Here is a 15,799-nt window from a genome sequence, read left to right as displayed (position 1 = left end):
TGCCCTTTGACAGTGTCTAAAACTTTTCCACCTCTCGTCCAACCCAGTTGCCTCCAATCTCCACTCCATGCCTGATCTCTGCCACCTGATGTCATAATTGAGCAGAACGACTCTGGATCAGAGCAACCACAGAGACAGTCAGTTTGAGTCAAAAAATGGTTTTTATTAAACAAAGGACGGGGTGTGCGTCTGGTTGGCTCGTTCTGGGTTCAGCTGGGAAGGATGAGAGTGATGATGAATGACAGGTCTGAATCTGGTGAAAAGGTTGAGAAGGCTGAACTCACAGAGGCAGTGGCTTGGCAGAAGTCTGGGAGGGGGGTGTCCTGGGTCCGGGTGTATTCCAGTGGTTCTCTCTGTGATGCTGTTTGTGTTGGAGGGTGGACAGGCAGGTGAGCACCAAGAGGAGGGTCAAGGTGGGTTTACGGTAGGAGAACTGCAGGTTTCGAGGAGGGTCCAGGCTTGAAGGTTTCTCGGATTCTTTGAGTTTCTATAAGAGACCAGAACACAGAATTAGGATCGGCTCGGAAAAAACTTGGAACTTAGCTTAAGTTGGTCAAGTACCACTCTGGAAGCGAGAAAGAACTGACGCCCTCCTCCTGGTCTCAGCTCCTTAAGTACGAGCCTTAATTGGCCGAGATGCAACACACCTGCCAGTCACACCCTGCAGCGGAGAGAGAGAGAGACCAGGCCTGCACCCAGACCAGCAGTATGACACCTGATGCCTTCAGTCATGTCCGACTCATTCCACCTACCAATCTCCCTCTATAAACATTCCAAAAAAAGTAAAAATCAAAGCAACTGGACTTGTTTTCCGTAGTTGAAGACGTTTCGCTTCCTCTCCAGGAAGCTTTCTCGATTCAAAAAGTCTGGAGTAATGATGAGTACCAAGCTATATACCACTAGCCAAACAAAGGCCTTGTAATGGCTTAGATAACATGCAAATTCAACTGAAACAGGTCCACCCCTTAGTAATGGGTAGGGATGGGGATCGAAACCCGGTTCTATGAAGGACCTGGTTCCACTTTTTTTAAAACCCGAAAATCAATAACGTTTGGGCTTATCAATAACACTATCGAGTCTGGTCGTTTTTTTTTTTTTCTCCCAGAGGTCCTGTAACATAATTGTGTGTCCCTCGAGTCGCGTCACAGCATTTAAATCTAATCAATCCAATCACTGCAGCATGTCCACCAATGTTTTGGAATGAAATTGTAAGCAAACACATATTAAAAGTAAAACAAGTGAAGTCTGGCAGTTAACTTCGCTCGCGACTCGAGGATGGCTGAACGGACGAAAAGGTCTAAAGTTTGGCTTCATTTTACCAAGCTCAAAGATAAAGAAGAAGCGAAATGCAACTTATGTTGCAAAATCATCTCTTGTAAAGGGGGGAACACAACCTCAATGGCCAAGCACATTAGTATTGTGCATCAAATAAAGGCCAAATGCAGTACCTTCGACTGTCTCTAGGTTGAAAAGACTCCTCCTCCTCCTCCTCCTGCTCCTGCTGCTGCCGCCGCACCACAGTCGGGCCCGTCTTCATCATCCACTCACAGTACCACTGGTAAGCGCACACACAGACTTTGTAGGTTGTCCGGTCAGTTAAAAATAGTAATTGTGAAATTCGTGTTGTAATCGGCAGCATACAAGCTAGTTAGCTTGAAAAGTAAATAAAGTTTCAGACGTGCTGCGTGATGATGTGTTCAGATTGGCTCAGTAAAACGACAATTAGGTTATCATGATGCGTTCAAGTGTAACGTAAAGAAAAGGGAAATTGAGTTTTTGGCAAGAAACATGAGTAATACAGTTGTATATTGCTCTAATTATTTTAGAATATATAATTAAACTACTGATGCCAACATTTATTAAAAATTACATTTAATTTAAAATACAATTATTTATTTGCTAAATATTTTCCTAATCACTAAAAACATGATGAAAAGTGACAGTAGACAAAACATTAACCAACAATTGTGAACATTTTTATATTTTTTTAAACCAAAAGAAGACATTTCTTCAAAATATAGGACATTTCTTCAAACATTTTTTTCCCACTTCCTTTCTGTCTGAGAAAAACATTTGGAGGACCTTGAAATGATTTGTTTTTAATTATAAGTGAAAATATATCTACCATTTCCGTTTCTCATTAATTTAGATGGTGTTCAGCTCAAGCTCACCTCAACTCCAGCCCCCATTGGCCTACTCCAAACTCCCTTCACCCTGGCTGCCAGGAAGATGCCTTCTAATCAAGTGCAGCAGTGTCACAGGGCTGTCACAAAATTTGTGGTGAAAGGCTTGCACCCTTTTGCAACAGTTGAATCACAGTGGTTTAGGGAAATGACAAAGGCCCTCAATCCACGTTACACCCCTCCCAGCAGGACATCCTCAAACTGGGTTGCTTTGCCCACACCCTTAACTTGGCTGCGCAAAAAGTTTACAGCATTGCTACGGTGACCCGGTGGGCAGCAAAACTAAGAGCAGTCATTGTGTGGATGAAACGATCTTCAGTGGCGATGATAGTCCTAAAAGAAAAGCAGCTCCTCCTCAAACTTCCTCAGCACACCATGATACTGGATGTGAAAACCAGGTGGAACTCCTTGTTTCTGATGGTTGAGAGGTTCCTTGAGCAGTTTCCGGCTCTCCAAGCTGCAGTGTTGGATCCACGTATAAGAAAGCCCATAGAGAGGGACCGACTGGATAGGATCACAGATGAGGACTTTACCAAAGCAGTGGAGTTCATAAAGTTCATGAAGGTCCTGTACACTTCTACACTGTGTGTATCTAGTGAGAAAACCCCCACCTGTGGACAGATCCTTCCGATACTCATGAAACTGAAGACCCACTTCACGGTTCAGGAAGGAGACTCTTCATTTGTATCCGACATTAAACGGAAGGTTTTGACTGACCTATCTGGACGTTACTAGGAGGAAAAAATTCAACAGTTCCTCGAAGAGGCGACAGCGATGGACCCAAGGTTTAAAGCCAAAAGTGTCAGGCACACCACCTGGGAACGTTTGCAGGAGGCAGCTGTAGCAACAAATGCTACAGAAGCTGATGTCCCAATCCCTGAGTCCCATGAGGACAGCGACACAACCGAGGAGGCTATGTATGAGAATCATCGGGTTGAAGTCAGTCCACCACCACAACCTAAGAAGAGTGCCTTGGAGGAGCTATTTGCCGAGGAGGAACAAGAGCGACGGACCATACATATGAATAACTCCAACAGCAGCATTCAGCAGAGAGTATGCGAGGAAATCCAGCTCTACAGAAGCCTGCCTATGATTTCTATAGCAGAGGACCCAGTTCTCTGGTGGTGGACAAAGAGAGACACCCTGCCCCTGCTAGCGGAACTCTCTCACGGCTACCTTACTGTCCAAGCATCTTCCACCCCTTCAGAGAGGGTGTTTTCCACTGCTGGGGACACCATCAGCCAGGAGCGTTCGAGGATCATGCCTGACAAGGCAGACATGTTAATTTTTCTGCAAAAAAATACCTGTTAATTTATGAGCTGATATTTTATTTCCTTTTGTGTGACACAGCATATTATTTATTTAATTTATATACATTATGACATTTTATTTTTCATTTGGTGCTACTGATATATTCTAGTTAGTTTCATGTCATTTCGAAGTGGCCTATTACATTAGCCTTGTTTATTAAAGGCTAGAAACATTTTTGTTATGCTCACTTGTTAAGCAATAAAAGTAATACCAGTTCTGTTAAAAACATATTGTCGCATCGTCTTTCCACCAAATAACAGAAAAGTATCGATAGTGGTATCGATATCAATAAATATTAACGATCCCCATCCCTAGTAATGGGCGGTTGTTAAAGCCATTAAGCCAGCAGATTGAACCAAAACTGGTCCACTCCTCTGTAACGGGGAGTCGTTAGGGTTTTTATTCATAAACCCACTTCAGACTGCTCATCCCCGCCAGGTCGGGCTTCTTCCCTCGTCCTTTGTCCTTCTGCCGGCCTTCGTCCCTTGTCGTTTGCCTTGCCGTCTCCTTCGCCTCACGTCCACCTGCTTCTGCTCCTTCACATCCGCCTGCCCCTGCTTCTTCACGTCCACCTGCTCCAGCTCCTTCACGTCTGCCGGCTCCTGTCGTCACCATCCACCAGCTCCAGTCCAGTACACTCTCCGGTCCTTCCTTCCATAACTCATCGTTTGTCAATAAACTCTCTTACGTAAACGTGGCTCTGTGTGTGGAAGAATTTGGGTTTACCAGATAAGATCCTGACAGGGAGTAGTCTTAATCTGAGAATATAGGAGTCCACACACTGGTATGATCCAGTTCTTTTCTAACACAACTGCTCTCTGAGTACTTGGTTAAATAAAACACAGTAACTCATGCTGTAATCACGTGAGCTTCTTTGGCACGGGAAAGTTATGAAGATGCATCTGGACAGGTTTTGATCAGTTACATACATCAATTAAATTGAAAAAAAAAACACAGTGGTCTCTGATGTAAAGTTACCTACTGAATAAGTATGATTTAAACTAGTCAGGTACTGTACCAGAAAGGTACAGTGCTTTCCCGTACATTATATTTGTTGTGCCATATTAAAGCCATGATGAAATAATTGATGTCAGATTGAATTCTGACCACACAGCCACACAGGAGAGTTTCAGCTGGGACGGCCTCTCTCTCAGCAGGGTGTCTACTGTAACCCACACCCCACAGACAAAAGGTTAGAGTACTTCTGACCAGATCCTCACTTCTGTCTGCTTCTTCTTGCTGGAGCCCTCGAGGAGAGGGGGCTGCTACCCTGTCCTCACCTTCTTACCTGAGACAAAGGAGGAGGGAGACAGGCCTGAACAAGAACCAGAATCAAACAGAATCAGACATACTTTAATAATCCCAGAGGGAAATTGCTCTTTCAGTACCATCACCATTACATAAACATCACAAACATTTCAGACGGTTCACTGAGGCCGTGCAGCCAAGGACAATACTGTCCACAAGTAGCTGCCCTTATCTGTTGAAGGGCGATTACAACAACATGGGGGAAAGGGAGGGAGAAAAAAGGCAGGTGCTTGACATGTTATGTTCTCACAAATAAAGAGTGAAACAACTGACAAAAAAACCCTCATAGCACGAAAAGCACAAATAACACAAGACACATATATGCAGAAGGTAAACATTTGAGACCCGTCGCGTGTTGTTATAAGAATTATTATTCTGAAGTCACTATGGCCTCACACCACTCGGACAGAGGAGGCCTGGAGACCTGATGTCTGTTTATAAGATCCATTGTTTGCTGAGTGCAAGGCTGAATGCTGCATAGAATGATTATTGTCTATGATAGACTGTCTTTGTTATGTCTCTAGCCAAGGTCACCGTGCAGTATTAGGGGAAGCCCGAAAAGTGAGACAGGCAGAGACAGGGCAGACGCAGACTGCAGCGGAACCGTGGGGTGCGATTACTTTCCAACTATGTGAATCTCTGCTCTGTTTCTCAATAAAAGTGCTGGAACGTCATTACCACCGTCTCGTCATTTAGTAAAGATGGGAACTCAGTTACTATTGTTTAGAATTCCACCCAAAACTCCCATAACACGTGTACGGAAATTCATCAGTTATGTGTGTGTGTTTGGGTGAAAGTGTTTATATCTCTGTGAACACTCTCCCGAGGCCATTGTCCTTGATGTTATCAGCTGGCCCACAGTTCAGCAAAAGCATCCACAGGTGTCCGCGGGGAAGGGGTAGCCGGAAGCTTTTCTGAGCATTCTCCGCCATAACAATCCAGGAGTAGAGGGCATAATCCAAATATGGTATTTGTCATGTGGGCAAGCTGCACTGCCTTTCCTGTCAGCTTTAAGTCATTTTGCTGGCTCCAAATAGTAAATCCAATTTTCCGAATTGTTGGGCTTTCCGTGCTTCACTTCCAGATTTTATCCCATCACCCCCTTGAATTCAACCACCAAAGCCAGTCTGCGTTCCAGCACATCCAGCTTTTCGGCTCTGCTCCTTCACCTTCCAGGTCTGTCCGTTCACAGCCATAGTGATCGCGTCATGCAGCCGGCAGCCTGATCAAGGCCAAATGGCTACCGACATCCGCTGTATTTGCTGATACTTCAAAAATCCACAAAAACCAATAAGATCCAAGTATCCTTAATCCAAATGTAAAAGTTTCAAATATCCAGGAATGACAAAGTCAAAAGACACACCGTTTTCCATCCAGGAATTTAGGGTCTATCTCACAAAATGAGTCAAATCAGGACCGGACGGGTCCCCCTTTCGTTGCCTACCCGTCGAAAAAAATGTATCAATAGTATTGAGAGACCAGCTTACCAGATCCATGTTTTTCAGAGTTCGGGTGATATGAAGAAAGTGCTCAGAAAGACAAGACATAGCAAAGCAGGAGAGGGGTGGGGGTGGGGAGTGAACAGCTGCAGAGGAGAGAAAAGACATAACCGACCTCGAAGAGAGACAGAACAGAAAAAGTGAGGGCCATGAGGGCTCATGGGCCCTAAAGACAGGAACTAGCACCTGGGAGAGATCCCACTTCGCCTGGGGATAACCGGGCAAATCAAAGTTAAGTCTGCTGTCTTAACTTCAGCGTCAGGCGGAGGAAGAAATCCCTCCGTGCCAAAAACCGCTTTGTTTATTTCTCTTCAGCTGTTACAGGAAAGGTGACTTCAGACGGCGTGGATCGGCCTCCTTTACCCACTTCCCACGCTGAGAGAAAGAGGGAGCTGACATAGAGACTGCGTGGACCGTCGGTCAAGGCCTTTCGACCCCCCCCCTGACCACATGCTGCTGCTGCTAAATCACTAGCCGCTGTTGAACAGACCAACAATTCTCCCTCTTCACTGCCTTCCTTGGATGACCGCAGTGGACTGAACTCACACGAAGCCCCGACAGGTTGGACAGAGAAACCCAAAAAGGGAAAGGTTACATCATCATTTGGAAATGTTGTGTGATGCGTTGCATGGGTTTTAAACAATGAAAGAGCTAATGGAGATAGCTCTTTGCTAGCATTTGGTACCATGTCATCGTCGAGTGTGTTTTTATGGTATATAAAAAACGTTATCTCTGTCATGGTTTAAGTTGTCTGGCTTCTGGTTATTTTGTAGTTCACCCAGCTCTCCCTCCCACAGCCATTAGTCACACCTACTCTAATTAGTATTCATTCCCGTCACCTGTCAGGCTCCCTTTATAAACTCACCTCAGTTGTTTCCTCGTCACTGGCTCGTAGTGTTTATTGTTCTCCATCGTGTCTGTCTGCTCCTGTTCCCCCGCCTTGGTTCCCGGCTCGTCAAGTTTTGGTTTTGTTTGGCTGCGATGCTGGCTTCAGTCTCTTCGTCTTCGTCCTGGTCTCGTCCCTGGTCCTGCAGCAGCCCAACTCCTCTCTGTCTCGTGGACTCTGTACCTGCCAGTCAGCTCCTGCATCATTCACCTCCGTCTGGTAACAACTCTGGTTCCTCATGTCACCACCATCCACCTGCAATAAACTCTCTTAATCCTACTCTGTGTTTGCGTGCTGTGTCCAGGTTTATCCTCGACAAAATCCTGACAATCTCCACAAGGGTTTCATACATTGATGGGACATCAATAACTTTAGAATGTTATTTACTCAAAATAATGTTCTGGTTAACTTGTGATTTGCATTGTGAATGGGTTGAAAGACATGTCAAATGTTGTTCTGAATTAGTTAAGCTAATTTAACCCCAATTCACCTTCTTTAAGATGAACTTTGATTCTTTAACCTAAACAAAATATTATTTCATCAAATAATGTTTTGTTTATCTCAGGATTCGCATTGTGAATGGATTGAAACTGTAATGAATCACGGCAGCGGACCCAGAATTCAGCCAGACCAGCAGAGGTTCTTAAAAAAAGGGATTTATTAAACAAAAAGCAGAGCAATGCAAAAAGGACTGAAGAATCAAAAAGACTAATAAAAAACATCCAGAACTTCATAGGAACAGAAATTGACTGGTAACATGACAGAATAGCTCAGGTTCTCTGGAAGGGAAAAACTAGGTCAAAATTCCAAAAACAAACATCAGATCAGGATTGACTCACCCAAAAACATGACAAGACCAACAAGACGACCTGGCACTGATGTCTGGTCCCAACAGTTTATATGGAGGTGGAGGCAGGTGAAACCGGTGAGAGGTGATTGCAGCAGGGGTGGAGTTAGGCAGGTGTGCAGAGTAAGTAATTAGACTAGACATCAGTGCTGAGGCTCAAAACAAGAACAGATCAGAAACCAACCCTAAAAGCTGAGAGGACAAGTGGACAGAAACAAACTACACCAGGGGTCCGTTCTTTGTACGTCGCTAACTCAGTTAGCTGGATTTAATTGTTGACTATTTGGCATGATCTTGGATCGTTTGGTTCTTCGAAACTCATCCCGGACTTGTTGTCATAGCAACATGTGCGCAAAGTTGAGCCTGCTCCCGAGTAGGCTTATTTCATGTAAACAGCATTAGATTGCAGCGGAGGAGATAGGGAAGTCTGTGTCTAGCCAGTGCACTTGGACCACCTAGTGGCAGAGGAAGGGACAGAATTGTGGAACACCATTTTTTTTATGTTCAATAAAACACAAAACAAATAATGCTTAGTTCCTGTCGTTTTATTTAAACAATTATTTATAAAGAAAAGTCAGTAAGTCATCTTTTGCCTGCAGTAAGAGATAGTTATGTAAAGTCAGTAATACTACTATGTGTAAAATGGTGTATCAGAATTTACTCTGAAGGTCCTTTTGAAGCAACTCGATCTCTAGTGCAGTTTTTCTCTTTTTCACGTTGTGGAGTTCAATTTCTCTTCTTGATTTGTATTTTTTTTTTCAGGTCAAAATACTTTTTCTTTTGTTGAAGATGCTGTTAATATAGGGAACAGATGGCACCTTGAGTGCATTTTGTTAAAAAAAAAGAAAAAAGAAAAAGGGTTAAACATGTAAAAGTAAAAAGAACCCGATTTTTTTCAGCCTTCTTATAGGTGGCTGTTAAAAACAGACAAACACATAATTAAACAGTGGCTTTTAAAAAAGAGGAAGAAGTTGCTTTTTAAAATACAGTATAATAATTAAAGGCGATATTCATGTACTTTTTCACGTTCTAGTGGCTCCCATGGAGGCTCTGACATAAAAGAACAAAGTACTTGTGAAATTATTAAAATACAAAAAATATATACTGTAGAAAGTGATAGAAACAATATCATGGACAGTATTTACAATTTAATTTGTCTGCTGCTGTTTGCCAGCCCTCTCTCCGGGCTTTAGCAGACTTCGAGGTGTTCACTGTCGTTTAATTGACTCAAATTCGGCATAACCTTCTTTTAAAAGCTCGTGTTCTGCTGGGAGAAAAAACTGTGGGCGTTCTTTGGCCATGCTGAACAGCCAATAGCAGCGTTGCTGATCATTGTTGCTACTATCGAAACATTTCCCCTTTTAAACAAACGCATGAACGCGCAGTTATCTCAGATAACTCAATCCAGCCATACTAATCATAAACAACAGGTGTGTTGGAAGAACCCAGTTAGCCGGATCATGATTAGCCGGATGAAATCATCTTGGATGTGTCATTTGATCTTGGATGTTTTAAGCAACGTACGAAGAACGGACCCCAGATCTGATAAGAAACAAAACAAACAGGAACCTAGACAAGACAAAACTCAAAGCAGCCAGAGAACCTAAGGCAGGAGAGTAAACAAACCAAAACAGAACCTAGAATATTACAGAAACATGCCAAATGTTTTTCTAAATTAGTTAAGCTAATTTAACTCCATTCCATGCTTTTGAATCAGATCTGCAGTGAACAGGATTCACTGAATTATTCTGATTATGATCAACCACTCTTGTTTTGTCTTTTGTTTGTTTTGGCATGTAAATAGTTCCTTAGCTTAGCTTCTTTTTATCTTAATTTTGCTTAGTAGTTTAGTTAAGTTTCACTAGCCTAGTAGAGAGGATTTATTGATTGAAATATAGTGTTAATTCAGGTAAACAGCGTTATATAGTAATGTTCTCTGGATGTTCATTTTATTTCTATTATTAAATTATTGAAGTTGAAGAAGTTGTCACTCCTTTATTCTATGTGTGTGCAGAGTTTGCTGTTAAAAGATCGCTAGTACTCGAATTCATCCCTTTCAACCATTGTCTTGATATCAGATTAACAGCTGATCATCACCAGACAATACTTAACAGACAGAGAGTTATTTATGAAACATTAAATAACTTTAAACAGTGTATAATTGCACAACATATTGAATCTTCCACAGTCTGCATTTATAAGCATGGAAACTTGACTGGAAGATGTCAGTGGTAATCACTCTTAAGAAGGTATTTAACTGTTGAAACACAGCTTTTTAAATAGTCTTACTGATATATTTATTTCTTTTTAAACAGTGGTTTGATAATTGCTGTTTTAGGGCCCGAGGGAACAGAGCTGAGAAAACGGAAGTGTTTATTATTTCAGTCAAACCAGACTTCATTACAGGCAAAACTTCGGGGTAGAACATCAACGCAACCAATCTTATAAAGAGGTCAAGTACATTGAGGATAATAAGCCCTCTTTCTGTCGTCACTGGCTTTGTGTCTTCTCTTTCATCACACATTGTTGGTTTCTTCATCAGTACCTCTCATGTTTCCTCTAGCATTCGGCAGCTGGTCATATGAACAGGAGAGGACCAGGTTGATGGAATTTAATAATTTAGAAGGCACTTTGTGTGGTTTGTTGCAAAGCAGCTCACATTTATCCCTATTGTGTTCAAACATAGGCTTTTGCTCACACTGTATTGAAGTTGTGAAGGTTTACCCTGTGGTTCCTGCGAGTGAGTGCAATATGGATGTACCTATGTTCTACTGAGAGTTGGTGCTTATATGTATTTTAGAGAGAAGCTTCGGAGGAAAAGCCTGAGCCCTTTGCTGCCTCCCTGCTACAACTGGATTTCACCTGAGGAAATTTGGTAAGGTCTATTAAACTGAAGTGTGTTTTAAGGCTACAGCAACTTGCAACAGCCTTTAGACTGATCTGAAATAAAAATGTTACTCTAATTTAGATGCAATTTTTTGATTAGTTTTTTTTATCTCCACCAAAGGAGGAAAGTGTTTCATTAGCCCCAAAAGACTTAAATGCCACCTGACATGACATATAAATTCAGTTGTTGTTTCTGTTCTGTTGGAAAATGTTTATGTTGGAAGTTTTTCTCTAGAGATTTACTGCAGCCTCCATGTTAAATTAAGTAATTACAGAAAATCTTGTCAAATGCCTAAGTAGGTCTGACAAGAACTGCCAAAAGATATAAATCAGAGTTAAAATGAATGAAACTGACAGTGCTTAAAGAAAATATCGGAGGACCTCAGTTCACCACATTTGTTTTTGTCAGGCTACTGTTCTGACTAACCTTTTTAAAAAAATATTGTAATTGTTGTATTTTGCTGATGTTAGCAAAAAAAAACTGAGCACGAAGATTTTCATTTTTCAGTTGAATTTTTCATTTTAAATTGTGGACAATGTATATTGTTTTTTGTCTCTAGGTTATTTTATCCATGACTAATAGCTTTGCCACCACGGAAGTCTCAAAGTTAAAGACAAGCAATAAAGCAGGGCACAGAAGTAGTAAGAAAACAAAATCAACAGACAGTCATCAGAAGACTACTAACTCACCTGAACACCCTTCTCAAATATCTGATGAGAAACAAAGAAGAGGCAGAAATTCACAAACTCTCAAACAAGGCCAACAAGGAAAACACGTGGTACACTGGAAGAAAGTGATGGAGAAAGCTCAGTGAAGTTAAGCGAATAAAAGCACAATAATTAGGAGTCATCAGTGACTGAGAATGAAGAGATCATTAGAGTCTGAAGCACTGTTCACTAAAAGTGTAATAGAATCCGACAAAGAGGGAGATCACTTGACCAAAATTAGATATCTTGTCACACCTTCTACACTGCCATAAAAAGAAAACAAAATAAAAGTGAGGAAGTTCCAGAGACAGTAAGTGATGTGGCTGAAGATAGCAAGTTTGAATCGTCTGCTGCTGAAATGTGTTATACAAATAAACTTGAATAAACTTGACTAAGTTAACCCAGACAGACACTAGATACAGTCCCCTTCATAAGAGTCATAGATACTAAAAACGTACGCACAAATTAATAGGTTGAAATGGATCAAAAACAGAGAAAATCAGCTAAAAGGATACTAGTGAAAAAAACAAAAAAAAAAGCAAAGGAAGAAATAAGGAATGAAAACTTACAGAAAAATAAATCCAGTTCTTTAACAGAAGAGGATAAACCTCTGAATGACCTTTACATCCATAAATTAGAATTACCAAAGGACAAGCAACCAATGCTGAAGACAACACTAAAAGTCAACAAGAAAGCGCCTTCTGTAGAAAATGATTCAGATCAAGAAAAACTTAAGCCAATAATGACAGAAGAACAAAGTCCATTGTTATTTACCAAAGCCAAAAAAGACCTGACCAAAGTTACTCTGGAGCAGCAGGATGATGAAAACGTTTTCAAAGGTCAGCCACAGAGCTTCCTTTTTGGTAAAGCCAAAATGTCATCCCTTGGACACAACACTGGAAAGATGGTAAAAAACCTTGATGAAGAAACCTTACCGTTGGATGAGAGTGAAGGGTTACATTTGATACCCCGAAGAAAAATTGCACCTTTTTTCAGGATGACGGATTTGATTAAAGATAAAAGGCCACAAAAATCATACTTTAGGAGGAGGATTTCCGCTCTGTGCAAAGCAGTTTGTATAACAAAGTGGCTTCAAACCACAAAGCAAAAAAAAGGTAGCAGAAGATCTGAGGGCAATCTCTTCAGCCACAGGATAGCTATGAGGATTGCTTGTAAAACCAGCATAGCTAGTAAAAAAAACAAAGGATCCACAAAGAACAAACGTAGGAAAAATGAGGCCAGCCCCCAAGATTTGGATGGCAAAGAAGAAGCACTAACACCCAACAATAAAGAACTTGATGCCAAATATGCAGTTGTACTACCTAGGATGAAGAAACTCGCAAAGGCAAAGACAGCTGAAGCACAACACATAGTTCCTTCTACCTCAAATTTATCAGGAGGACTCTCTGACTCCAAGGCTCAATCCCTAAAGCTAGCAACTAAACATGTAATTCCTTACAAACCAGAGCCCAGTCTGTTGAAGTCCATAAGAAAGTCATTGCCAGAAGAAGTACTATCAGATGAACATTTGGAAAAGACAAGTAGTAGGTTCCTCGATAACTCTGAAGAATTTTCCATACAAACGAGGATTACCAGAAGAGCTACCTTAAAAACACTAGATGGAGTCAGTGTGGTGCAGGATGCAAGAGACAAGCTAAAACCCTCTCATATCTATGTAAACAAAATTTCAGAGCAAATGTTAGCTGATGGACTGACACGATCTAAGGGTGCACATGCAGAAGTAGAAGTGGCTGACTGGACACAAAGATCTATGTCACAATGCTTTTCAAAAGAAGAGATAAAGTTAGCACTAACAGGTGGCCTTGCGTTGTGTGAAGAAGAAGCAGATAGAGAAGTTGCCCTGTTGATGCATGGGAATGGTTTAAATAATATTGCCCAACCTAAGTTTTGCTGGACTGGAAACTGCCAGATGATTGGAGACCCTCAGGTGTGTATTGCATTTAAATTGCTTTGTTCAGTATTAAAACATTTAATTATTTGTTCTGATAACTTAATCTCAAGGTATTGTGAACTTAAAGAAGGTGTCATTAAGTTGCAAATATCTGCAAAAATCTTTTTGAGTTACAGACCTGGCTTCAGACAGAGAGTTTGCTTCCCCATCAGACAGAGGAGAAACTTAGTAGGTGGAAAGTCTTTGATGATAAAGGCCATGCTAGGACTCACTGTAGCAGAGGCCCTTGGGAATCAGAAGATCCAACCCAGGAGATGCTTGAGACTCGGCTAATTAACACACAGGTATTTTAAGCCACTGTCTGATGCTACATTATTTATTTCTATATAACTGACTGAAGGGAAGATGAGTTATGAGAGGCTAATTATAACTTGTCACACTATGTGAAAAAGTGTACTCACAGTTCTTCGAAAATCATGGTTGCTTCTAATAGAATTACTTACCTTTTTTATTTAGCCTTTAAGTCACTCTTAAAGGTTTCCAATTATGAATAAAATCAGGAGTAGTGGGAATAGAAGCTGACGTTAAGTGAACGCTAGCGCGATTGGTTTCCACTGCTCACCAGCTCTTTTAGACTTATTCGAATATATCTTACTGTCTCTATACCCACAATTGCCAGTGGATTTGTTCTCATTGGGGAAAAACATCTTCATTAGTTGTTTGTGACAGATAAATAACTCGACTGTCATTCCTGCATGGCTCTGTTTGGCCAACTCTAGCTCACCTGGCCTGCCCCGGCTATCCAGCCTCATCTGGACTTGCTCACCTTGAAGTCTGAGTTGCCAAGAGCCTACCAGCTGCGTGGTCCAACAGGATATACATCTGATTCATGTTAGCCTGGATTCTCTTGTCGCTTGCTCGCCAGCCCGTGAAGGGACTGCTGCAGTACTTAGCTGTGGAGCTCCTGCAGCTGCACTTTCACCTGTTCAGGCTTCCGCTGACTGCACTACACCTCCACCCAGACATCACTTTCATGCCCCATCTGAGATACATCCACCTGTGGTCCTTCCAGAGCTTACAAGTGGACTCTTCAAACACAATCAAGTCCATCAGGGTCCAACTTCCGTCGCTCTTCATCCAGCACTTACCATGTCCCGTTCCGGCTGGGGATGAGGTCTCGCAAAAACTTACAGCTGTATGTGAAAAGTCTAACCACTGTTAGTCCCTGACTTCAGCTCATTCGAATCCACTGTTTGACAACTGCCTGGACCTATTCTTACAACTATTGCAACTGTCTACCGCCCCCCAAACCAAAAAAAAAAGAAACCAAATATTTAATTTTTGAATGACTTTCCTGCTTCTCTCACACACCTATCTATTCTCTTACCAAACACAATATTGCTGTGGGATTTTAACATACACATGGATAATTTTGACCACCTTCTTATCAGAGACTTTATATCTTGCGTTGAGAGCTCTGAATTTAAGCAGCGCATCCAAAATTCCTGCACATTCCAAGGAACACATTTTGGATTTATTATGCTGCTCTGATTGACAGTGAAGCAGCAGATCGCCCCACCACCAACCATTTTCTTCTTTCATTCAACGTGTATTTTAGGAACATAAGCAAAGCTTCCCTCTCCAGCAGTGTTCATTACCTAATGGACATTGAAGACTTATCCACACCTGAAGAGCTGGTATCACACTAAAACACAGGACTTCATGATGTCCTCAACTCCCTAACTCCACTAAAAACAGATCTGTCTCTTTCTCCCTCTCTTCTCCCTTGTTCATGCTCAAATTTCGGCATATGAAACCAAAGGCTGGCAACTTGAACGGCTTTACTGTAAAACTGAACTCACTATCCACAAAGAGATGTACAGAAACCATTTTCTGTATTACAAGGACTGTATTGCTCAATATAAATCTAACTTTTACTCCAGCGTAATCGGCTCTAATATAGGTAACACCAAGTTATTGTTTCCACTGTTCAACAACATCACTCGATCCCCAATTTTTATACCATCCCATTTTTATTGAACTGCTTTTTGTAATTCTCTTGTGTTTTTCTTCAACAACAAATTCCAGAGGATCCATCAGGATCTTGGTTCAAACTCCTCCAGTGTCACTTCTAACCTTCATTAACCCACTCACCCATTTTCCTCCTTTGAGCTCCCCACCCTCTCAGAGATCTCTGACCTTATCCACAAGTCCAAGCCCACCACATGTCAGCTGGACCCACTCCCAACAGGTTTGGTT

General features: G+C 41.7%; 1 protein-coding gene and 1 long non-coding RNA gene across 2 annotated transcripts in view; one reads left to right on the top strand and one right to left on the bottom strand.

Annotated features, from left to right (window-relative positions):
- Window positions 1–3,734: 3,734 nt before the first annotated feature.
- LOC110366853 lies at window positions 3,735–7,461 on the bottom strand. Its single transcript, XR_002427027.2, has 3 exons — window positions 7,167–7,461; window positions 4,715–4,782; window positions 3,735–4,194 (listed from the first exon to the last, which is right to left on the bottom strand). It is a non-coding gene; the product is annotated as an uncharacterized LOC110366853 (long non-coding RNA).
- A 5,394-nt stretch (window positions 7,462–12,855) lies between these two features.
- The window catches only part of myo15b (myosin XVB), a 456,255-nt gene continuing 453,311 nt past the window's right edge, over window positions 12,856–15,799 (top strand). The window contains exon 1 of the mRNA XM_036133239.1: window positions 12,856–13,884. Within this exon, the coding sequence (XP_035989132.1) occupies window positions 13,855–13,884 (30 nt within the window). The 5' untranslated portion in view covers window positions 12,856–13,854. The remainder of the gene's footprint in view (window positions 13,885–15,799) is intronic.

This window comes from Fundulus heteroclitus, unplaced genomic scaffold, assembly GCF_011125445.2.
Source record: "Fundulus heteroclitus isolate FHET01 unplaced genomic scaffold, MU-UCD_Fhet_4.1 scaffold_59, whole genome shotgun sequence".
In the NCBI taxonomy this organism is placed as follows: domain Eukaryota; kingdom Metazoa; phylum Chordata; class Actinopteri; order Cyprinodontiformes; family Fundulidae; genus Fundulus; species Fundulus heteroclitus.
This window is presented reverse-complemented; position numbering and strand designations above follow the sequence as displayed.